Genomic DNA, 24,381 nt, shown 5'->3' with positions numbered 1-24,381 from the left:
TGAAACCCACTTGATCATGGTGGATAAACTTTTTGATATGCTGCTGGATTTGGTTTGCCAGTATTTTATTGAGGATTTTTGCATCAATGTTCATCAGGGATATTGGTCTAAAATTCTCTTTTTTTGTGTATGTGTCTCTGCCAGGCTTTGGTATCAGGATGATGTTGGCCTCATAAAATAAGTTAGGGAGGATTCCCTCTTTTTCTATTGATTGGAATAATTTCAGCAGGAATGGTACCAGCTCCTCCTTGTACCTTTGGTAGAATTCGGCTGTGAATCCGTCTGGTCCTGGACTTTTTTTCGTTGGTAGGCGATTAATTATTGCCTCAATTTCAGATCCTGTTATTGGTCTATTCAGGGATCCAAATTCTTCCTGGTTTAGTCTTGGGAGAGTGTATGTGTCCAGGAATTTATCCATTTCTTCTAGGTTTTCTAGTTTATTTTCGTAGAGGTGTTTATAGTATTCTCTGATGGTAGTTTGTATTTCTGTGGAGTCGGTGGTGATATCCCCTTTATCATTTTTTATTGTGTCTATTTGATTCTTCTCTCTTTTCTTCTTTTTAGTCTTGCTAGCATTCTATCAATTTTGTCGATCTCTTCAAAAAACCAGCTCCTGGATTCATTGATTTTTTTGAAGGCTTTTTTGTGTCTCTATCTCCTTCAGTTCTGCTCTGATCTTAGTTATTTCTTGCCTTCTGTTAGCTTTTGAAAGCTTTTGCTCTTGCTTCTCTAGTTCTTTTAATTGTGATGTTAGGGTGTCAAATTTAGATCTTTCCTGCTTTCTCTTGTGGGCATTTAGTGCTATAAATTTCCCTGTACACACGGCTTTAAATGTGTCCCAGAGATTCTGGTATGTTGTATCTTTTTTCTCATTGGTTTCAAAAGAACATCTTGATTTCTGCCTTCATTTCGTTATATACCCAGTAGTCATTCAGGAGCAGTTTGTTCTGTTTCCATGTAGTTGAGTGGTTTAGATTGAGTTTCTTAATCCTGAGTTCTAGTTTGATTGCACAGTGGTCTGAGAGACAGTTTGTTATAATTTCAGTTCTTTTCCATTTGCTGAGGAGTGCTTTACTTCCAACTATGTGGTCAATTTTGGAATAAGTGCGATGTGGTGCTGAGAAGAATGTATATTTTGTTGATTTGGGGTGGAGAGTTCTGTAGATGTCTATTAGGTCCTCTTGGTGCAGAGATGAGTTCAATTCCTGGATATCCTTGTTAACTTTCTGTCTTGTTGATCTGTCTAATGTTGACAGTGGGGTGTTAAAGTCTCCCATGATTATTGTATGGCAGTCTAAGTCTCTTTGTAAGTCTCTAAGGACTTGCTTTATGAATCTGGTTGATCCTGTATTGGGTGCATATATATTTAGGATAGTCAGCTTTTCTTGTTGAATTGATCCCTTTACCATTATGTAATGGCCTTCTTTGTCTCTCGTGATATTTGTTGGTTTAAAGACTGTTTTATCAGATACTAGGATTGCAACCCCTGCCTTTTTTTGTTTTCCATTTGCTTGGTAGATCTTCCTGCATCCCTTTATTTTGAGCCTGTGTGTGTCTCTGCACATGAGATGGGTTGCCTGAATACAGCAAACTGATGGGTCTTGACTCTATCCAATTTGCCAGTCTGTGTCTTTTAATTGCAGCATTTAGCCCATTTACATTTAAGGTTAATATTGTTATGTGTGAACTTGATCCTGTCATTATGATGTTAGCTGGTTATTTTGCTCATTAGTTGATGCAGTTTCTTCCTAGTATCAATGGTCTTTACATTTTGGCATGTTTTTGCAATGGCTGGTACCGATTTTCCTTTCCATGTTCAGTGCTTCCTTCAGGAGCTCTTGTAGGGCAGGCGTGGTGGTGACAAAATCTCTCAGCATTTGCTTGTCTGTAAAGGATTTTATTTCTCCTTCACTTATGAAACTTAGTTTGGCTGGATATGAAATTCTGGGTTGAAAATTCTTTTCTTTAAGAAGTTGAATATTGGCCCCCACTCTCTTCTGGCTTGTAGAATTTCTGCCGAGGGATCCACTGTTAGTCTTATGGTCTTCCTGTTGTGGGTAACCTGACCTTTCTCTCTGGCTGCCCTTAACATTTTTTCCTTCATTTCAACTTTGGTGAATCTGACAATTATGTGTCTTGGAGTTGCTCTTCTCGAGGAATAGCTTTGTGGTGGTCTCTGTATTTCCTGAATTTGAATGTTGGCCTGCCTTACTAGGTTGGGGAAGTTCTCTTGGATAATATCCTGCAGAGTGTTTTCCAACTTCGTTCCATTCTCCCTGTCACTTTCAGGCACCCCAATCAGACATAGATTTGGTCTTTTCACATAGTCCCATATTTCATAGAAGCTTTGTTCATTTCTTTTTACTCTTTTTTCTCTAAACTTCTCTTCTCGCTTCATTTCATTCATTTGATCTTCAATCACTGATATCCTTTCTTCCAGTTGATCAAGTCATTTGTCATTTGTGCATTTGTCACGTATTTCTTGTGTCATGGTTTTCATCTCTGTCAGGTTGTTTAAGGACTTCTCTACATTGGTTATTCCAGTTAGCCATTCGTCAAATCTTTTTTCAAGGTTTTTAGTTTCTTTGCACTGGGTTTGTAATTCCTCCTTTAGTTTGGAGAAGTTTGATTGTCTGAAGCCTTCTTCTCTCAACTCTTCAAAGTCATTCTCCATCCAGCTTTGTTCCATTGCTGGTGAGGAGCTGCACTCCTTTGGAGGGGGAGAGGCACTCTGATTTTTAGAATTTCCAGCTTTTATGCACTGCTTTTCCCCCATCTTTGTGGTTTTATCTACCTTTGGTCTTTGATGATGGTGACGTACAGATGGGGTTTTGGTGTGGATGTCCTTTCTGTTTGTTATTTTCCCTTCTAACAGCCAGGACCCTCAGCTGTAAGTCTGTTGGAGTTTGCTAGAGGTCCACTCCAGACCCTGTTTGCCTGGGTATCAGCAGCGGAGGTTACAGAAGAGTGAATATTGCTGAACAGCAAATGTTGCTGTCTGATCGTTCCTCTGGAAGCTTCGTCTCAGAGGTGTACCCGACCCTGTGAGGTGCGAGGTGTCAGTCTGCCCCTAGTGGGGAATGTCTCCCAGTTAGGCTATGGGGAGGTCAGGGACCCACTTGAGCAGATGGTCTGTCCGTTCTCAGGTCTCAAACTCCATGCTGGGCGAACCACTACTCTCTGCAAAGCTGTCAGACAGGGATATTTACATCTGCAGAGGTTTCTGCTGCCTTTTTTTTTGGCTATGTCCTGTCCTCAGAGGTGGAGTCTACAGAGGCAGGCAGGCCTCCTTGAGCTGTGGTGGGCTCCACCCAGTTCGAGCTTCCTGGCTGCTTTGTTTACCTACTTAAGCCCCAGCAATGGCAGGCGCCCCTCCCCCAGCCTCACTGCTGCCTTGTAGTTAGATCTCAGACTGCTGTGCTGGCAATGAGGGAGGCCCTGTGGGCATGGGACCCTCTGAGCCAGGCGCAGAGTATAATCTCCTGGTGTGCCATTTGCTAAGACCCTTGGTAAAGCCCAGTATTAGGGTGGGAGTGAGCCGATTTTCCAGGTGTTGTGTGTCACGGTTTCCCTTGGCTAGGAAAGGGAATTCCCTTCCCCCTTGCTCTTCCCAGGTAAGGCAATGCCTCACCCTGCTTCGTCTCTTGCTCGTTGGGCTGCACCCACTGTCCTGCACCCACTGTCCAACACACCCCAGTGAGATGAACCCGGTACCTCAGTTGGAAATGCAGAAATCACCTATCTTCTGTGTCTCTCATGCTGGGAGCTAGAGGCTGGAGCTGTTCCTGTTCGGCCATCTTGGTGCCCAGTTTCCAGTTTGTCTATTTTTTAATGGGTCATGCTGTTGGTGTCATGCCTGAGAACTCTTCACCAAGTCCTAAGTTCTGCAGATTTTCTATATTGTCTTCCAAAAGTGTTTTACATTTAAATCTATAATCCACTTTGAGATAATTTTTTAAGATGTTATGTTTAGGTTGGGGTTAATTCTTTTGCCTCTGGATATCCATTTTTTTTCCAGCATCATTTGTTGAAAAGACTATCTTCCCACTATTGAATTGCTTTTGCACCTTTGTCAAAAATCTGTTGGCCACACTATTATTGGATTCTCTATTCTGTTCGTCAACATAGGTGTTGATTCCTCTGCCAGTACTACATAGTCTTGCTTACTGTAGTTATACATTAAGTCTTGAAATTGTCTTCTTTTTTTAGAATTGTTTTAACGATTTTAGTTCCTTTGCCATTCCTTATATATTTTATGATATTCCTATATATAGCTACTAAAAATCTTATTAGGATTTTGATAAGACCTATGTTAAACCTTTATGTAAATTTAGGGAGAATTGATAGCTTTGCTATCCTTAATCTTCCATTCTATGAGCATGAAATGTCCATTTATTTAGATCTTTGATTTATTTCATCAGAATTTTATCATTTTTAGCATACAAAGCCTACACGTTTTGTTAGATTCACACTCAAATATTTAAGTTTATTTCAGAAATAGTATATGGTATTATATGTTTAATTTTGGATTTCTACATGTCTGTTGCTACTATATAGAAAAACTGCCTTGTATGTTGACCTTGTATCCTGTTCCCTTGCTGAACTCATGAGATCTAGAGCTTTGTGTTTTTCATTTTGTAGAGCCTTTGGAATTGTCTACATAGACCATCATGTTGTCTACAAATAGATACAGTTTTATTTCTTCCATTTCAATCTATCTGCCATTTATTTTCTTTTCCTGCCTTATTGTGTTGGCTAAAACTTCCAGCACTATGTTAAACATGAGTGGTAAAAATGAACATTCTTGCTTTTTTCTCCTCATTTTAGGGGGAAAGTTTTTAGCCTTTACTACTGAGTATAATATTAAATGTAGGTTTCTGTATATGTTTTTTATCAAATTGAGAACATTGTCTTCTATTTATGTTTTTTTCTGAGAGTTTTTTTTTTTTGCATGAATGCATGTTGAATTTTTCTAACACCTTTTCTGCATAAATTGATATAATCACGTGATTTGTTTTCTTCTTAAGCCTGTTAATATGGGTATTATATTGATTGATTTTTGAAAATATTGAGGCAGCCTTAGTTCCCCTGCCTTTTTTTTTTTTTTTCAGAGATAGGATCTCACTCTGTCACCCATGCTGGAGTGCAGGGGCACGATCATAGCTCACTGCAGCCTCAAACTCTCAGGCCCAAGTGATCCTCTTGTCTCAGCCTCCTGACTAGCTAGAAGGACAGGTGCCCATCTGGTCCCCCACCCTTTTTTTTTTTTTTTTTTTTTTTGAGACTGAGTCTCCTTCTGTCGCCCAGGCTGGAGTGCAGTGGCGCAATCTCGGCTCACTGCAAGCTCGGCCTCCCAGATTCACACCATTCTTCTGCCTCAGCCTGCCATGTAGCTGGGACTACAAGTGCCTGCCACCGCACCTGGCTAATTTTTTGTATTTTTAGTAGAGACGGGTTTCACCGTGTTAGCCAGGATGGTCTCGATCTCCTGATCTCGTGATCCGCCCTTCTCGGCCTCCCAAAGTGCTGGGATTACAGGCGTGAGCCACCGTGCCCCCCCCCACCCTTTTTGATAACAGCCCTTGCTATATAGTAGAGGAGAGTGGACAGTCCTTCTAATGCAGGGAGGAAGGTGGGGGAAGACAGAGAAAAGAACAAATGGAGAAAGCAAGAGTCTACTTTCTCCCCTCCTCCTTCTGACAAGGTATAACCCTCAGACAAATTTTTCTACAGAAGTAATTTTTCAGTAAGTATTCCCAGGAAAAATCAGCTGGAGAATGGGCAAGCGTGACTGAGAAAGGAAGGAGGCCAAGCTGGGATATGCAGTTAAACAAAGTCCCATGGAAGAAAGTTCTATAGAGTGTGACTGGTTATCCAAGATGTGACTTCGAAAGGAATTACAACCAGGCTCAGAGACCTGGCCATTCAAGCAGTAGCCCAGATGAGGGCCCCATCATCAATGGAAAGCACTAAGCCTTGACTATTATGAAGGAATGGTTCACAAGTCACATCATCTGATGAATTCAAAAAGTCTTCTCCTTTCAAGAGGCCTCTTTCTTTCCCCTTTCTCAATATAGCCTTTGTGTACAGGAGGAAGTGTCTTAGTTCTCATGTCTTAAGGAAATAAGAGAGCCCTGGTTTGTCCTGTTTTGGGGTTCACTGAGCTTCTTGTATCTGCGAGTTTAAGGTTTTCTTCACATTTGGAAAACCTTTCAACCATTATTAATTTTTTTTTCCTGTTTTTTACTTTTTTTCTCCTCTTATTCTGGCACTCCAATTACCTGTTAGGCTGCCTGACATTACAGGCATGTCCTGAGGTTCTTTTCATTGTTTTTTAGTATATTTTCTCTGTGTGTTTGATTTTGGATAGTTTCCATTGTTTTGTCTTCAATTTCATTAATTATTTTCATCTGCAGTGTTTAGTTTGCTTTTAGTCTCATCCAGTGAAATTGTCATTTAAGATATTGTAATTTTTGGCCTGGTATGGTGGCTCACGCCTGTAGTCCCAGCACTTTGGGAGGCTGAGGAAGGTGTATCATGAGGTCAGGAGATCCAGGCCTGGCTAACACAGTGAAACCTCATCTCTACTAAAAATAAGACAAAAAATTAGCCGGGTGTGGTGGCATTTACCTGTAGTCCCAGCTACTCAGGAGACTGAGGCAGGAGAATCACTTGAACTTGGGAGGCGGAGGTTGCAGTGAACTGAGATCATGCCACTGCACTCCAGCCTGGGCCACAGAGGGAGACTCCATCTCAAAAAAAAAAAAAAAAAGGATACTGCAATTTTTATCTTTAACATTTCTACATTCTCATATCTTTCATACCATTCTTCATAATGTTCATTTTTAATATCCTTGAGCATATTAGACATATTTATAATAGCTGTTTTAATGTTCTTAGCTGCTAAGTTTAGCATCTCTGTCATTTTTTGTTTTTTTTTTCTATTGACTTCTTTTTCCTGGGGTATCATACACATTTTCTTGCTGCTTTATATTTCTAGTGATTTTTAAAACAGCTTTATTAAAGTATAACTGACATATAATATACTGGACATATTTAAAGTATAAAACTTGGTAAGTTTTGTCATATGTATACATATGTGGTGGTGAAACCACCACTACAATCAACATTAATAAACATATTCATCATGTCCAAAAGTTTCTTCTGCTCTTTATAATCTCTCCTTTCTACATCACTGTAACCTTCTTATCTTCAGGCAACTATGGATCTGCTTTCTGTAGATTAATTTGCATTTTGTAGTGTTTTATAGTAATAGAATCATACAATATGCACTCTCATGTCTAACTTCTTTCGTTCAGTAGAATTACTTTGAAATGCATTCTTTTTTTTTTTTTTCTTTTAGACGGAGTCTTGCTCTGTCGCCAGGATGGAGTACAGTGGTGCAATCTGAGCTCACTGCAACCTCCGCCTCATGGGTCCAAGTGATTCCCCTGCCTCAGCCTCCCAAGTAGCTGGGATTACAAGTGCACACCACCACACCTGGCTAATTTTTTTTTGTATTTCAGTAGAGATGGAGTTTCACCATGTTGGCCAAGATGACCTCGATCTTCTGACCTTGTGATCCTCTTGCCTTGGCCTCCCAAAGGGCTGGGGTTACAGGAGTGAGCCACCGCGCCCATCTGAAGTACATTCTTTTTGGGTGTGTCTGTTCTTTTGTATTACTGATAGCATTTCATTGTATTGATATAACACAATTTGTTTATCCAACAAATGACCAAGACATTTTGGTTGTTTTCAGTTTTGAGCTGTTTACAAATAAAGCTTCCAGGAATACTCATATACAAGTCTTTTTATGAATTCATGTTTCTTGAGTAAATACCTAAGAGTGGAGTGGTTAAATAATATGAATATTTAGTTTTTTAAGAAAATGCAAAACTGTTTTCCAAGAAATTTGGTCATTTAAAATTTTTATCAACATATGGGAGAATTCTAGTTGTTCCAAATCCTTATCAGCACTTGGTATTGCCAGATTTTTTCATTTTAGCCATTCTAATAGGTGTATAGTGTTCTTTATTACGGTTTTAATTTATATTTTCCTAATGACTAAAAATGTGGTGCATCACTTCCTGTAACTATTTGTTATCCATCTATTTTAGCAAAATGTCTGATAAAATCTTCAGTCCATTTTCCTCTTGTGCTGTTTGTTTTCTTACTCTTGAATTTAGAGAGGATCTTTTCTCAAATACATGATTTGCAAATAATTTTTCAGTTGTGGCTTGTCTTTGTATTTTTTTAATAGTATCTTTCAAACAGCAGAAGTTTTACATTTTAATGAAGTTCAGTTTATCAATGTTTCCTTATATATATCAGGCTTTTGGTGTTGTATCTATGAAAACATTATCTATCCCAAGCTCGTACAAATTTTCTTCTATGCCTTCTTTCAGAAGTTTTATAGTTAGATGTATGATCCATTTTGAGTTAATTTTTGCATATGGGGTGAGGTATGGATTAAAGAGTTATTTGCATCTGGGCATTGAACTGTACCACTGCCATTTGTTAAAAAGTCTACACTATCTTACTGAGTTATGTCTGTACTTTTGTAAAAAAAGTCAGTTTTTCATATATATATGGTATATTTTTTGATTGTCTAGCCTGTTCTATTGATCTATTTGTGTATTTTTATGCCAAATCTGTATTGTCTTGATTATTATAGCTTTGTAATAAATCTTGAAACTAGATGTTATTCATCTACCAACTTTTTTCCAGTTATTTACGATATTCTAGGTCCTTTGCGTTTCCATATTAATTTTAGAATTAGCTTATTAATATCTATTAAATAAAGAAAAAAAAGCACCTGCTGGGATCTTGACTAAGATTATGTTGACTCTATAGAAAAATTTGAGGAGAATTCAAGTGTTAAAAATATTGAATATTCTAACCCATAAATATGGCATATCTCTCTACTTATTTAGGTCTTGTTTACTCAGTTTTGAGCTGTTACAAATAAAGTTTCCAGGAATATTCATGAATAAGTCTTTTTATGAATTCAGTTGTAAATTAAAGTATTTTTATTAATTCAGATGAAAATTTATATGAGCTTGGGATAGACAATGTTTTCATAGATACAACATCAAAAGCTTGATATATATAGCGAAACATTGATAAACTGAGCTTCATTAAAATGTAAATCTTCTGCTCTTTGAAAGACACTGTTAAAAGAATACAAAGACAAACCACAACTGAAAAATAGGTTCATAACTATTTTATGAATTCAGGTTTTATATTTTTTCACTGTATATATCTTGCACATGTTTTGTCAGATTCATTCCTAGATATTTTATATTTTAAATATCTATTGTTAATGATATTTTTAAGAATTCCAATTTCTAATTGTTGCTAATTAATTTTTGCTTATTGATCATGTATTCTACAACATTGCTAAATCACTTCTTCATTTAGCATCTTTTTATTTTAAAAAAAGCTTTTAATTTTCCATTAAATTCTCTACATATGTTGTCATACTGTCTTAAATAAAGACGGTTCTACTTCTATTTAGTTTTGATGCCTTTTATTTATTTTTCTTGCCTTATTTCAATGTCTAGAGCCTCTAATACAGTGTTGAATAGAAAAGTAAGTAAAGATATTCTAGTCTCATTTCTTATTGTAGGGTGAAAGCATTCAGTCTTCCACCATTAATTATTAATTATGATTTTTCCTGTAAGGTTTTTTTTTTGGTAGATTCTTTTCATTAGGTTGAGAACATTTCCTTTTATTTATAATTTTCTGAGAGCTATGATCAGGAATGGATGTTATATTTTTTCAAATGTGTATTCTGCATCTTTTGAGATGATTATATAGTTTTTATTACTTAATTTGTTAATATGGTAAATTAATTTGATTTTCTAATGATAAACTAGCCTTCCATTTTTTTTTTTTTTTTTTTTTTCAGTGTCTCACTTCTGGTACCCAGGCTGGAGTGCAGTGGTGCAATCACAGCTCACTGCAGCCTTGACTTCCAGGGCTCAGGTGATTCTCCTGCCTTGGCCTCCTGAGTAGCTGAGACTACAGGCACATGCTGCCATGCCTAATTTTTTTGTATTTTTAGTAGGGATAGGGTTTTGCCATGTTGCCCAAGCTGGTCTCAAACTCCTGAGCTCAAGCAATCCATCTCCCTTGGCCTCCCAAAGTGTTGGAATTACAGGCATGAGCCACTGCACCCAGTCTACCTTGAATTCTTGAAATAAATTCCAGTTGTTCTTGATGCATTAGCCTTTTTATATATTATTAGATTTGATTTGCTAAAATTTTGCTTAGACTTTTTGCTCTATGTTCATGAGAGTTATTGACTTGTAGTTGTAGTTTTCTTGCAATGTATTTGTCCGATTTTGATGTCAAAGTAACACTGGCTTCAAATATTGCATTCAGAAGTACTCCCTTTTCCTTGATTTTCAGAAAGGATTTATATAAAATTGGTAATATTTCTTCCTTAACCTTCTGATTGAATTTAACGCATGAGGCTACCTGGGCCTGGAAATTCTTTGTGAGATGGTTCTTAACTATAAGTTAAATTTATTTAATAGATACAGGGTTATTTAGGTTATCTATTTCTTCATTCGTATACTAAGGTAGTTTGTCTCTTTCTAGGAACTCATCCATTTAATCAAAGTTGCCAAATATATAAGTACAAAATTGTTCAAAATATTTCCTTATTATTTTAAACATCTATAAACTCTGTAGTGACATCACCTCTTTTATTCCTGATATGGGAAATTTGTGTCTTTTCTCTTTGGGAGCTGGAGCCCTTATCTAGTACCACTCTAACACTTACTAGTTGTCTAACCAGTTTCTTCAGCTTTCATAGGTTTCTTCTACTTCTAATATTCAATAATTTTATTTGGTCTGCCTTGAGATTTATCTTTTTTCAGGCTGGTAAATATGGACTTTTTATTATGGAAAATTCTTTAAACATATACAGAATATAATAAGCCCCCATTCATAACCCAGCTTTGGGAACACCTTTTTCAAAAATACTTTATCTAGCATTTTTGTTGAGTTTGAAGTAGGAGGTAAGGTTTACTGTTTTAACTCAGTCCACCATCATAGTAGAAAGTTCTTTGCTTTTAATACTTCATCTAGTCCCTTTCTAGACATTTCAGTTAGTCTTTTGATATACAAATATTTTAGACATACTTGTAGAATGCATTCATAGAAGAGAAATTGCCAGATCAAAAGGCCTATGTATTTATAATTTATACATTACCAAGTTGTTCATAGGAGGTTATACCAATCTATACACGTACCAACTCTGAAGATACATTCACTAGACTTTAGGTAGTAGTGAAAGAGTAACACCTAACAATTTATTATGTTAAAAACTCTTAGAGGTAATGCCGATTGCAGTATAAACACTAATGAAGCCTAGTTTAAGAAAGCAGGCATTTGAAGGTATATGTGTTATTAAAGTTTTACATCTGGTAAGCTAGTAACACTTTTCAACAAAAGATCTTAATAAAACTTATTGGGCCTTCCTTGAAGTCTCCCCATTTCCTTTTTAGTTGTTGATGTGCCTCGTGTCTCTCAGCCATTAATGCTAACTCCTTTGGAACACTCTGGTTTGCTGTTTCTAAAATATTAATCAATTTGGTGGCAACCCTCAAATCATTTCTAGTCACAGGTGTAATTGACACTCCAGTCCTTCCGGCTCTTCCTGTGCACCCTATTTAGTGTACATATTCTTCAGTGTTCCATGGAAAATTGTAATTATATATATCTGTAATATCATGGACATCAAGACCTCAGGAGGCTATGTCAGTAGCAATTAATATTCACTTGACCTATTTTAGAATTCTCCAATGCTCTCTCCCGACCAATCTCTCTGTTCTCTATCACCATGCAGAGACTCTACTCATATATTTCCAAGTGTTAGGTCACTTGATAAATGATCTACAACTGCCTTTTGGGAAATGAAGACAATCACTTTGTCTCTGGGTGAAATACTGTCTAGAAAACTTTAGATATAAATTCATTTTTCCTCCTCTGTGGTGATCATTATATTTGCTTCACTAAACTTATGGCAACCAGATCCAGTGTACCAGCGTAGACAAGCATGGGCTCTTTCAAATATGATTGTCAATGAACTGAATATGACCAAGTTGCCTGGTCATAATATTCTGCCTATCTGGGTGCACGTCTAACAAAATCTTCATTATCTTGGGTTCAGACCCCATGTCCAGCATCTTGTCTGCTTCATCTAAAATCAAGTAGGTTATACTTCGCAGGCTGACAAAGTTATTCATTTGCAGATCATTCAGTCTTTTGGGAGTTGCAATTATGATATCAATACCTTTCCTAAGGTCTTCTATTTCTTTGTCTCCATCTCCACCACCATATACACAAATACTTCTAAACTTTTATTGCATCACTCAGCTTCCACTTAAAGAGTTAGCTCCTGAGTAGACGTAAGGACTAACATGCGGGTCTGTTCCTTTTTCCTCTATATGTTGGAAGTCCAGATGAATATATCCAGGCATTAAATAGCATAATGTCTTTCCTGTCCCAGTTTGGGCTACCCCTCTTAGATCTTTTCCTTGCAGAGTAATTGGCCATGTCTGTGACTGAATAGGTGTTGGTTTTTGAAAACCTGCCTTTTTAATGTTTTCCATAACTTCAGAATAACATTGAAAGGCATCATCAAATGTGCAGGTAGAATTGGGGATAGGATGTTTCTTACCATTTTTCAAGTCATCACACACTATATTAAAATTTTCCTTCCTCCAGTTGTCTACTTGCACTTGGGATATTGAACTTGTTGTTGACTCTTTGTAAAAGGTTTTCTCAATTGGTGATAAATCAATTCTGCGTTCTGAATTGTAATTTGCTTTTTTAAAAAACACATTTATCTATTACTAGTTTTGCTTTTGTTTGCATCGCCTTGCTGCCAAAAATGTTGACTAATGATTCCAGATGTCCTTTTATTACTTGGATTTTGATGTTTGTTGTGCTTTGGCTATCCTTTATTTTTGACCCACCATGACTGATCACTGCACCAACTAAGTCATTCTTCAATCTGAAACAGAGCAGTGGCTCCCACTGACTAGCGGCTACAGCCTCCAGGGATACAGAGGGGTCTCTTTGGTGCCACTTCTGCCACCCCATATCCTTCACAACCTCTTTGATTCAGTTTCTCTGCCAACCTGCTCTCTGGTGCTCAGGATACTGTTGAGCTTTGCCAGGTAGCAACAACCCAGGTAATGGCATTGGCTCCTACTGTTTGGTTAGATGAGAGTAAGTGCATCTGACCAGCTCTGCACTACCTAACAGTGCTGTTGTAGGACTTGTGTCAAGATTTATCTATTTTACTAATCTTCTTGTAGAATCAGTTTTTGGCTTCATTGATTTTCTCTATTGATTTTCTGTTTTTTATTTCAACGATTTATATTTTGATCTTTATTATCCCCTTCTTCTTACTTTGGGCTTTATTTTTACTTTTTCTATATTATGGTTGACACAAACTCATTACTTTAATACCCTTTTATTTCTCAGATAGGCATTTAATATGATAAATTTCCCCCCTAACTATTGCTTTAATGCCATGCCACAAATGATGTTATGTTGTTTCTTTTTTTGGTAGTTCAGAATACTTTCTAATTTCCATTTTGATTTCATCTGTGACTCCTGTGTTATTAGAACTGCATTATTTGCTTTCCAAATGTTTGGGTATTTTCTCATTTTTTTATTGAATGCCTGACGTGTAAACTTTTATGTTGTTGAATGCTGGATTTGGTTATATTGCTTAGAGAATGCTGGCCCTTTTGTATAGTATCTGAAGTTACTTGGTGATCCTGTTGATCCTTGTTTGATTCTCCTGAGCCATGTTTTTAAGCTCTTTGAGAATGACCCTACAGAAGCCTTTGCTGTAGGGCTACTTTAGGTCATTACTCAGGCATCCCCCATCTGGACTCCCTCTGTTGACTAATCTATGTATTCTGAAGATTTCAATACTCTGGCTTGAGAAAATTCCACAACTCCAAACAGTATGTGAACTCTGGGAAGTGTTCAGCTTACCTTTCCCTGGTACGTATTCTTTCCCCAACAGCTTCTCTTTGCCTGACCTCATGATGATTAATATTTGACCAAAGATTTGAGGGGAATCCTATGCAGATTTCTGGAAGTCTTTCTCTGCATAGTTACCTCTTCTCTTATACTCTACTCTGCAAATTCTAGCTGTCTACGTGTCCCTGAACTCCAACGTCTGTCTCTTCAACTCAGTGAGACCACTGAATTGTTTCAGTTTCTATTTCCTGTGCTGCAGTTTAGACACTGCTTCAAGGCAGAAAAACAGGGTAATTGGAGCCTTTGCCTTGTTTGTTTCTCTTCTCTTGAGGATCACAGTCCTGTGCTTCTGGTTATCGTATGTCTGAAATAGTTGTTTTATATATTTTGTCAGGTTTTAAAACTGTTTTTAGCAGAAGGCTGATTTGAGCCTATGTTACTCCTTTGTGGTGGCAAACAGAAGTCTCATTATCTTTAGATTTGGGAATGCTATTAATTATAAAGTTAATCTCTAGTCATCTTCATGACATCGTAGTTTAGTTTAGTTTTAGTATTTATTACATTATGTACTTCAAAGCAGGCAATGCATTGGAAAGGACCCCAGGCTTGGGAGCTGGAGCCTTGATTCTGGTACCACTGTGCACTTGCTGGTTGTCTAATCAGTTGCATAAACTCGTGGGGAGTCAGTTTTCACATCTGTAAATTAAGATGGTGGGACTCTTTAAGGTCTCTTCACTTTTACAATTTAATAAGAGAACTCATGTAATCCCATTTTTGTTCAAAGATTCCCAGAATACTTCTTGCATTTTTGAGTCTAGCATTCCCTTGATTAAAGAAAAGAAGGAACTGAAAGATATTTAAAGAAATGAAAATAGAGCAATCAAGATCAAATAAGGAAAGTGTGAAATAGTTGGTGAAAATTAGGATATTTTGTGGTGCCAAATAAAGGTGAAAGCAGCATGATTAAAATCAATGAATTTGTGCAGGTATAGGCAGAGTGAACAGAGAATAGAAACAGACTTCCTTGCAGTTGCTGTTTATGCCAGGAAATCTGGCATGGTGCTTAGGGTATGACATACAAGAGAGAAAATTGAGCAGTATTAGGAAAAGAATTTGTAAGTCTCAAAACAAGGTCGGAGACCTCAAGTGCCAGACACATGATGCTGATGTCACAGAGGAAAATGTCATTTCATTATCCTATAAAAGTGTCAAATCCACATATTTCATGTGGCTGAGCAGTTCTCTCTGGGAGATGGTTTGCACAGCAAAGATTCAGATCCTGTGTCTTTTGAAAATAGCTATAGCTAGCATATTGAAAAAGCACAGCTTATAGAATAGTAAAAACACAACTTTGTTTTTCTATTGTCCTTTTACAGTGGGAAATTTAGTCCGTGGGGTAACTTTTCTGCTCTGCATGAGGACCCCAGCAGCCTATAAGTTCCTGCTTATTCTTAGGTGACAGGTGATCTACAGTAGCTAAGTCACAAATAAGTTAGATGTGAAACTTAGAAAATCTAGTCCTGTGTAATATTCAAACCTTCAAACTTAATTTACTGTTAAACCTCCTTCTCTCCCACCTCCATTTTCTCCCATTCTCCACTCCCTACTCTTGGGCTGGTTTTTAGGATGGAAGTCTGCAGTAAGGTAGAGGGTGGTAGTCCTTCTTCTTTTCTTTACCTCACATTTCTACTGTTCTTTGTCTGTCTTGATAGCTGCTATTTTGATTCCATGGCGGTCCATGGGGCTGGGGTGACAGGGAAAGGTGATGCATAGGACTTCTTACTTGAGCTGGCACTGTTGTCATTTTTTCTCATTCTGGTCTTACAGATGCATTTTCCCCTTGAGATGTCATTTTCCTGGATTATTCGTTGTTTTCCCTCTTTTTTTCTACAATTTCCTTGACTCAGCAACTTCTCCTATTTCTTTGTTCTGATAGTCATCATGACTTCTTCCTTAGCCCGTCGACACCAAGCAGCATATCTGAAAGCTCCTCCAGACTCCTCCAGGTGGCTCTATTGTACTAACCCAAGACAGTTCCCATACTGGCTATTGTCCCCATACTGGCTATTGTACTAACCCAAGACAGTCCCCATACTGGCTCACTTTGTGTGGTAGGGGACACAGCTCTTGCAAGGAACACTCATACATCCCTGGCCTGAGACCGGCATGAGTCCCAGGGCAGCAGCACTCCAAAGAAGTCAGCCATTCTCATGCCTTTTAGATCCCCACCTGGTAGGAGTTAGACCTTGGCCATACTGTCAACTTCATCTTTCTCAAAAGTAAGTTGGGCTTCTAAGCCTCTCAGCCTGAGGAAACGCTTTCACTGCTCTCTGAGGGATTCTCTCCTCCAAGCCCATAGTTAGAAGGTTGCCCCTCCTCCCAACTCCCTGAGAGCATGGAAAGCTTGGCAAAATAATGCTTACTCCTCCCATCCGTCAAGAGATATCTTCTCTGATCTCTTTTGTCTCTATTCTCTGACCCTTATTCTGTGGCCCTCATGTAGCTGAGAAGCCCAACAGGCAAACCCAGGTTCTCAAGGCCATTTATTTTGAAAATCTTCATAACATGTTTTGGCACCTTTCTGTGGAATTTTACATCTATTATGTTTTGTTGCCTGGTGAAAACTTCAGTTTTCAGATTCTATTACACAAGTAATAAATGAACATGATTCATAAGCCAACCCTTGAACCACATGGATGTGGTTCACTGGATGTTACACAGTCCAGTAAGTGTAACATCTGGCTCCACTAAACATTTTGATTTCTGAGTGCGTTATTGTGTAAAAAACACTGTGTGGGAGGACAACTTTCCTAAGAGTTTTATTTAATACTTGTCCAACTATGCTATTCAGCACCTGTTAACTAGAGCTGTAGGCATACAAAGTTCGTAAAATAATTCGGAATGAAATAGCTTACTGAGTGGATGTAGTAGATTTTTTAAATGTGGTAGTAGATTTATTCTCCAAAGGTGTCATGTGGTTCTTGACTACAAAGAAACCAGTGAGTCCATGATCCACTTCCAGCATGAGAAAACAGTGAGTCCATGATTCTCTTTCTAGACAAGAGGGCAGTAAATTTGCTCTGCAATACTGACCCACAAGGAGACAAATTCTCCCAAATTAACTCCCTCACCAGCTGACAATTCTAAACACAGACTTAATGGATACCATAATAGCATGTTTCAGTGAGATTTGAAGGGAGGAGAGGCTGGTGAATGGTTCTGTTTTCTGAGGTCAGAGTATCTTTAGAGGGTTGCTTGAGTCCAAAGCACAGAGAAAAGGGAAGGAAACACCACTGTGAGGTTCCCAGAGGTGGCATAATTAGATCATATGTGCTGCTGGTTAGACCTGACTTCTGCAGTTAAGGTTGAGAGCCAGAGACTCTGTGTTGTAGGGATTTTCCCCTAACTTTTTGTTTGTTTGCATAAAACTAGGGAGGGAAATAGTTGAATTAAATTTGAGAGACTTTATTTTACTTATTTGGAGACCTGAATCATGGAATTGGAAGATGCTTGCTTGATGTTTGATTTGCTAAAGTGGTGACTCTTTAAGCTGGCATCTCCACCTGCTTTTACGCTCCAGGTTCACTTTTGGAATCTGTAAAATAAAGTTTCCCACTTCCTTAAAGAGTCTAATTTTCTCTCCGCTCCCCACCTTGCAGCCTCTTTGAGATTCATAAGCTTTGCGAGGTCATGGCAGCTGAGAATGTATGATCAAGCTTTACTTCCTATAGTTTCTGTTACAAAGACAATAGGCGTTTGTTGGCTTTTAAAAAATACATAAGCATGTATTTTTTAATATGCCACCAGTTGTATGAAATATCGTATAATTTCAGAGGGCTCAAAGACCTCCTGAAGGCCATGCATGAACCTGGAAGGGGGTTGTTTCTCCCAACTTTAGATGACTCATGGGCTCTTTTTCCTTCTTGCTGGATATCTTAATCTCTCTTAGAATCACAGTTTTAGGGTTCTGAGCGGCCTTAGAGATCATCTACATTTTATAGAAAATGTAAGTGGTATGTTAAGCAACTTTCCCAAAGTTATACAACAGCCTTTACAGATTCCAAGCAAGAACTCAGGTGGCCGAATTTCCTGTTCATGCCTGTTCTTTCCACTATATTGTCAATGGTTTGAATTTTCTCTACTTTGTCCCATCCCCTTAAAGACAGTAACTAAAACCATAAAACAAATGCCAGTATAACAAACTCTGCCAAAGTACTTTATATTCTTTTGCATATACTGATATCATGCTGCTTTTATTTTATATTAATTCTTGGCCAAACAGATACTTACACAATTGCTGTGAACCCAGATTTTTGTCAACTCATACAGAAGAAAAACATACATAACCTCTCGTTTCTAGCAGTTTCAAATTTACTGGGGAGACAAATATGACTCATGTTTAACCTGTGGTCAGCTGTAGCCCCTAGAACACTTTTTCTTTAATTTTTAATTTTTGTAGGTGTAATAGTAGTTATATATGTGTGTGGGGGTACGTGAGATACTTCGATGTAGGCATGGAATGCATAATAATCACATCATGGAGAATGGGGTATCCATCCCCTCAAGCATTTATCCTCTATGTGACAAACTAATTATACTCCAGTTAATTTTAAAAGTACAATTAAATTATTTTGACTATAGTCACCATGTTGTGCTATTAAATACTAGTTATTATTCATTCTTTCTGTTTTTCTTTAACCATTCCCACCTTCCCTAACCCTGGGACATTTAAAGATGCATCTGAAACCAGTGATTTCTGAACCTCCATTCCATCCTGTAACTTATCCCTCTTTGAATTATTCTATAGTTCATCTGTATCAAGAATGATTTGTGAGATTGGAAGTGATATAGGAGAATTCAAAGGGCATTTATTGGTAAATTTAATTACCAATAATTTAAAAGCTCAAACAGCAGTACAAGGTAAATAGGGTCATTATTTTCTAGGTGGAGAAACTGGGGCTTAACAAGATTATGTGACTGTCCAGCATTTCTCAGTTGGTAGTAGATGGAGTGGAGTAGGGTCTTGCAGTAAAAGTAGCTGATGTCAGAGCCCACAGGTCTCCGTCCAGTCTATGCAAGTAAGCATATAATAATGTGGGCAAGAGCAAATAAGCCAAACAGGCCTTACTATAAATTATTGTTTTTGTCAATACAATGAGGTTATGACACCTCAAAATAGCTGACTGAGAGGTGTTTGCATGTGCCAGCTGTTCTGAGTGTCCTTCCTAAAGCTGTGTGAATTTTTATGCGAGCAGCGGCCTTATGATGGTGAAGGAGGGATCACAAGGGTAAGTAATGGATGGCATACACTCTTGAGATATCTTTGTTGAATTCACCTTTTATTTATTCAAGAATTGGGCCTGATGCAAAAACAAATGTATCAGAGACTTTAAGTCTCAGGACCTTAGTTGAAAAAGGAATTTAGCATCCACAGTTGTCATCTAAAGACAGGTTCCCAGGTAAGCAAGTCTTCGCAAATGGGATAATGAGACTGCAGGGTTTGTGTGTGTGTGTGTGTGTGTGTGTGTGTGTGTGTTTTGAGAAGGAAGTTGTTTGCTGGGACCTATGCTGTCATCAGACTCAGTCAGTAGTGGCAGAGTGTATACCTGACATCTTCTTGTCTGCTCAGGATATTCTTGTCCCTAAGCTTTTCCCTGTGAGTCACCATGTGTGGTGGGATTATGTCACTCTTTGTATTTTGTGTGGTGGGATAATGTCACTCTTTGTATTTTGCCATGGAGATAGAGGAACAATCAGTAGGGATTTGATACATTTACCCATATATAATTGAAAGTTGTTTTGTTCAATCAGCATGTACCCATATTGTTTACTCCCAAGGGTGTCCAAAATGAAACTTTTTGTCAGTTTTTAGCTAGAAAGAAGAGGAGGCATGTGAGAAAAAGAAAAAAATGTAGACATTCTTCCACTGACTTTTACTTTAGTGGAAGATGAAAGCAATGGACCATTCTCAAAGAAGTACTCCTAGTTTTATAAAGACCTGGTTCTCAAAAGACTGGTGTTGCATATTTGCTATATTTGTTTCTATTCTGTTTGTAAAAGGTTTTAAAGGTTTATGATGTAATAAAGCAAATACTATTTTGTGGTTGAAAAGTAAAGAGTGTGCTTGTATTTCGGTCTTAGGAGAATTCTAAGGTGCCATGATAATTGGAGTGTGTTGGTGTGATGGGGTGGGCAGTGAGGAAGATGAGAGGAAATTTCCTCTAACACACCAGTCTAACTTACAAACCATCATCTCAACATTTTTTTTATTCCACTGGGTTGAGATAAAAATAAATAAAAATTTCCCCAAAATGTATTTCAGGGCCCTGTTAGCATCCCAGCTGGAACCAACATTTGCCAGGTATGTTTTCCCTTGTTTTGATGAGCCAGCTCTGAAGGCAACTTTTAATATTACAATTATTCATCATCCAAGTTATGTGGCCCTTTCCAACATGCCAAAGCTAGGTAAGTAATGCTTTCTGTCTATATCTAGCTGTCTATCTATATAAATTTTGTAATCACATTTACACCAGTAGCTTTTCCAGGCAGTGTATTATGGTATGTTACAATTACAGTCTACTATAATTAGGTAGAGCAGTCACCTGGGGTATGTGTCAGCATCCACATCTTGGAGATGGTAAATCCTGATTCTTTTCGTATTAGAAGCTGCGGGTTTTATGCTGTTCTTATATATAGGCAGTCTGCCTGCCACTTAGTTTGGGCTTCAACTGTTGATCATTAGTGATAACAAGCTGGTGGGCTTAGACTGAATCTGGTGCACAGCTGTGTTTCATTTGGCTCATGTGCCTTTTTTCTTTTTGTTAAATCAGTTTCCAACTTTAAAATATCCAGAGATCTTACATAAAAATTTAAATGTGAAAACTTAGAAGTTCTAACAACACTGGACCTACAGCTCTTACGTGGCAGTGATCAGTTACATTTGAGAAGAGGCTTTGAGTCTCAGGACCTTAGTTGAAAGGGAATTTAGCATCCACAATGGTCATCTAAAGGCAGATTCCCAGGTCAGCAAGTCTTGCTGTCTCCAGCAGGAGGTTGGCTGCCTCCTGCAGCCTCTTCTCGGATGATCCTCACCACTCCCTGTTAGCGTACACCAACCCATTTCACATCCAGTGCCTGGCCCTTGTAGGCATTTGAGTTTGTGATTTCAGCTTTAAAGGCCCCAGATTGCTTCCACTAAAGCCTTAGTTGAAACCTGAGAGTAGTAGAATTGCACCTTGTTGACCTACCATGGGGCCTGGGCAGCTCTAGATTAAGTGTTGTGAGAAATGGGCTGGGCTAGAAAACAATAGAATTAGGTGGGAGAGAAAGGAGGCAGATTGGGGACTAAGCTTATAGTGCTCGTGGATTTGGCCCTCAGTCAAGCCCATATTATTCAAAATGCCGATTCAGGCCCAAGATACTGTTTTGAGATTTTCCTAATGTAGTTTTGGATAGCTTAGGAGTAGGTGGAGAAATCTGAACTGCTCGACTATGAGGAATAGCTGGAAAGGAGTAGCTGGGTGACAATTGACTTGACAAATTATTTCAAAGACATATTATTGCTTAGATTTGCTGTGATTTGAACTAAAATAAATTTCTCTAGGTCAGTCTGTAAAAGAAGATGTGAATGGAAGCAAATGGACTGTTACTACCTTTTCCACTACGCCCCACATGCCAACTTACTTAGTTGCGTTTGTTATATGTGACTATGACCATGTCAACAGAACAGAAAGGGGCAAGGAGGTGAGTGAGGAAGATTCTGTAGGTAAGGAAGAGTGTACTGGCTGCAGATTATTCATCTATTCTTTTCTGCATCCAGTGGTTATGCCTGCATATCCCAAATCGACTCCTAGTTCTCTCTCCCAAGCCCTGTAAAAGTTAGTGTGGCTTTGCAGAATGGGACATAACATTTCCTATCGCCGTTCTTTGGATAGGTTTTCATGGAAAGACTCCATATTAAACCCACTCCTCAAGCCAAGGTCTGTGCCCCCTCTTCCCAGTGTGTTTCTGCTTTTGCAGAAGACAGGAGAGAATGGAGAGCACTGCTGCACTGGCACCTTGATGTTTGGGTTTAGTGTGTGATGTGTACTTATCCCAGAGTTAATGGAGTCTTGAAGCTTGGGTGATATTCAAAACAGTTAGCAACCAGCGTTGCTGGGCATCAACCAGTCAAAACAGACACCAGCCAGGAACAACTGCTATGGCTGAAATGGTGCATGGAGGTTAAAATATTATCCCTGTTGTTCTGTGAAAGGGCCATATAACAAAGTGACCCCCAAATGCAGAAGGAGCTGAGAGACTGAGGAAGGAGGCAGACAAATCTAGTTTGTTGGTTTGGGATGTTTTATTAGGGGAACTTAAAGACAGAAGCATGGTCTTGGCTGGCTGCAAGACAAGTAGATCTTTGCTCTGCAATTCCCCAGACCCAGGGCTTATATCTTCGGGGAAAAGCATACATGCTCTGGAAGAAATGTGTAGTTGGCCACATCACAGCCTATGATTTCCAGAACAACAAGGGTGATTTTGAAGGAAACTTACTATGAATACGTGTTTCTACATAATGAGTTAACACGTTAACTAGACATTTAGAGGCACTCTTAGACTCAAGTTTAGTCAGAAGTTACATAGTGAATTAGCATTTAAAATAAAGTCACGCTTGTCCCCATACCTATCCAGAAGCTGAACTGCCGTATTCTTCAGTTCTGGAGCATGCAATGCTGTTTCTGAGTTGTGTAAAGTTGGCACTGTGTCCTGAAATCGCTAGTTTTCACCCAATTACCGCCTTTATAATAATCTCTTAGGAAAATATAGAGGTTATACTGGCAGTGCTTTATATACTGGTTCACTCCCTATCCCAGTGGGCCTTAGGCCTAGTTCTTTCTAGACACATAGACTTCATCGAGCTGAGAAAAATCAGGCCCTGTAGCTTGCTAACATACTCTCCTGGGCCCGAGATCTTCCAGGCTTGCACCGTTGACACGTGGAGAAAAGGAAGCTGTGGGTGAGACAAGCCCCTCATCAGGGAAGAATCACTCAAAGCTACTCCACCTTTACAACTCCTAACCTGGTGATGAATTAATAATATTGTGTTGGCTGAGCGATTCTCAAAGCTCCTCCTAACTTAATGAATTAATAATACTGTGTTAGATGCAAATGACAGCTTGTTATCTTCGTAAGCTGTTGGCTCAAGTTTGATTTTCCTATTGAATAATTACTAGTAGATCCTTGTCATCTACAGATATAACACTGGCCAAGTTAAACGTGCATGGCTTATATTGTTAAATCTGCTCAGGCATGATTTGGAAGCATGTGCTTTGAGTTTGGCAAGGAGGAATGGGCCCCATGGCTCCCATAGGTAATGACAGACCAAAGGTGACTCCTCGGCTTCCATTATCTCAAGTGCCTTGTTGTGGTAAGTGCTGCCGCACAGTCAACAATTCCTGTAGAGGGATGATATCTATTTATCGGTGAAAGATCACCCTGGAAAGGATGCCAGCTGCCATAGAAGCAACAAGGACATGCAGCATGCCTGAGACAGTCATGTTCTTAGCCAGCACACTGAAGTTTGGCATGAGTCTATCAGTGGAATGTGAACATTTGGCTACAGCTCAGCTTTACAAAGTTAATGAGTCCATTACACACTCTGCAGAGGAACAAAAATAAACACTTGGAATAGAGTCCAACCCGTTTACAAATTTCTCATTAAGTAACAGATAAAGATTTCGTGAAATGGAAAGTGTGGTTAATGTGTGGCATGAGAATAAACATAAGAAACATGTAAGTAGTTCAGAATGTACATAATTCTAGAAATACTTTTAAGCAGAAATAAAAGCACAGTAAGACGAATATGTTCTTGGAGGGTACAAATCTGTAAATACTGTGATTCTTTCATTTCCTTAGCATTTTCTCTAATGTTTTGCAGAGCGTTCTTCCTTAAATTAACTGCATTCACAACAGGACGAATATTTTAATTATCTCACTTGGTAACTTTCATTCCAAGATCTTTAAGTTTTATGCATGTTCTTTAACATTAATGCTAGTAATTCTATTAAAAATTGCTTACCTGGCCGGGTGCGGTGGCTCAAGCCTGTAATCCCTGCACTTTGGGAGGCCGAGATGGGCAGATCACGAGGTCAGGAGATCGAGACCATCCTGGCTAACACGGTGAAACCCCGTCTCTACTAAAAATACAAAAAACTAGCCAGGCGAGGTGGCGGGCGCCTGTAGTCCCAGCTACTTGGGAGGCTGAGGCAGGAGAATGGTGTAAACCCGGGAGGCGGAGCTTGCAGTGAGCTGAGATCCGGCCACTGCACTCCAGCCCGGGCAACAGAGCAAGACTCCGTCTCAAAAAAAAAAAAAAAAAAAAAA

The 24,381-nt window shown here is 38.6% G+C and overlaps 1 protein-coding gene across 1 annotated transcript in view; it reads left to right on the top strand.

Annotated features, from left to right (window-relative positions):
• Positions 1–24,381, top strand: part of LVRN (laeverin) — a 71,183-nt gene that overhangs the window by 7,132 nt on the left and 39,670 nt on the right. The window contains exons 2-3 of the mRNA XM_023194251.2: positions 20,336–20,478; positions 21,617–21,756. Coding sequence (XP_023050019.1) covers positions 20,336–20,478; positions 21,617–21,756 — 283 coding nt within the window. The remainder of the gene's footprint in view (positions 1–20,335; positions 20,479–21,616; positions 21,757–24,381) is intronic.

Source organism: Piliocolobus tephrosceles, chromosome 4 (genome assembly GCF_002776525.5).
Source record: "Piliocolobus tephrosceles isolate RC106 chromosome 4, ASM277652v3, whole genome shotgun sequence".
Classification (NCBI taxonomy): Eukaryota; Metazoa; Chordata; class Mammalia; order Primates; family Cercopithecidae; genus Piliocolobus; species Piliocolobus tephrosceles.
This window is presented reverse-complemented; position numbering and strand designations above follow the sequence as displayed.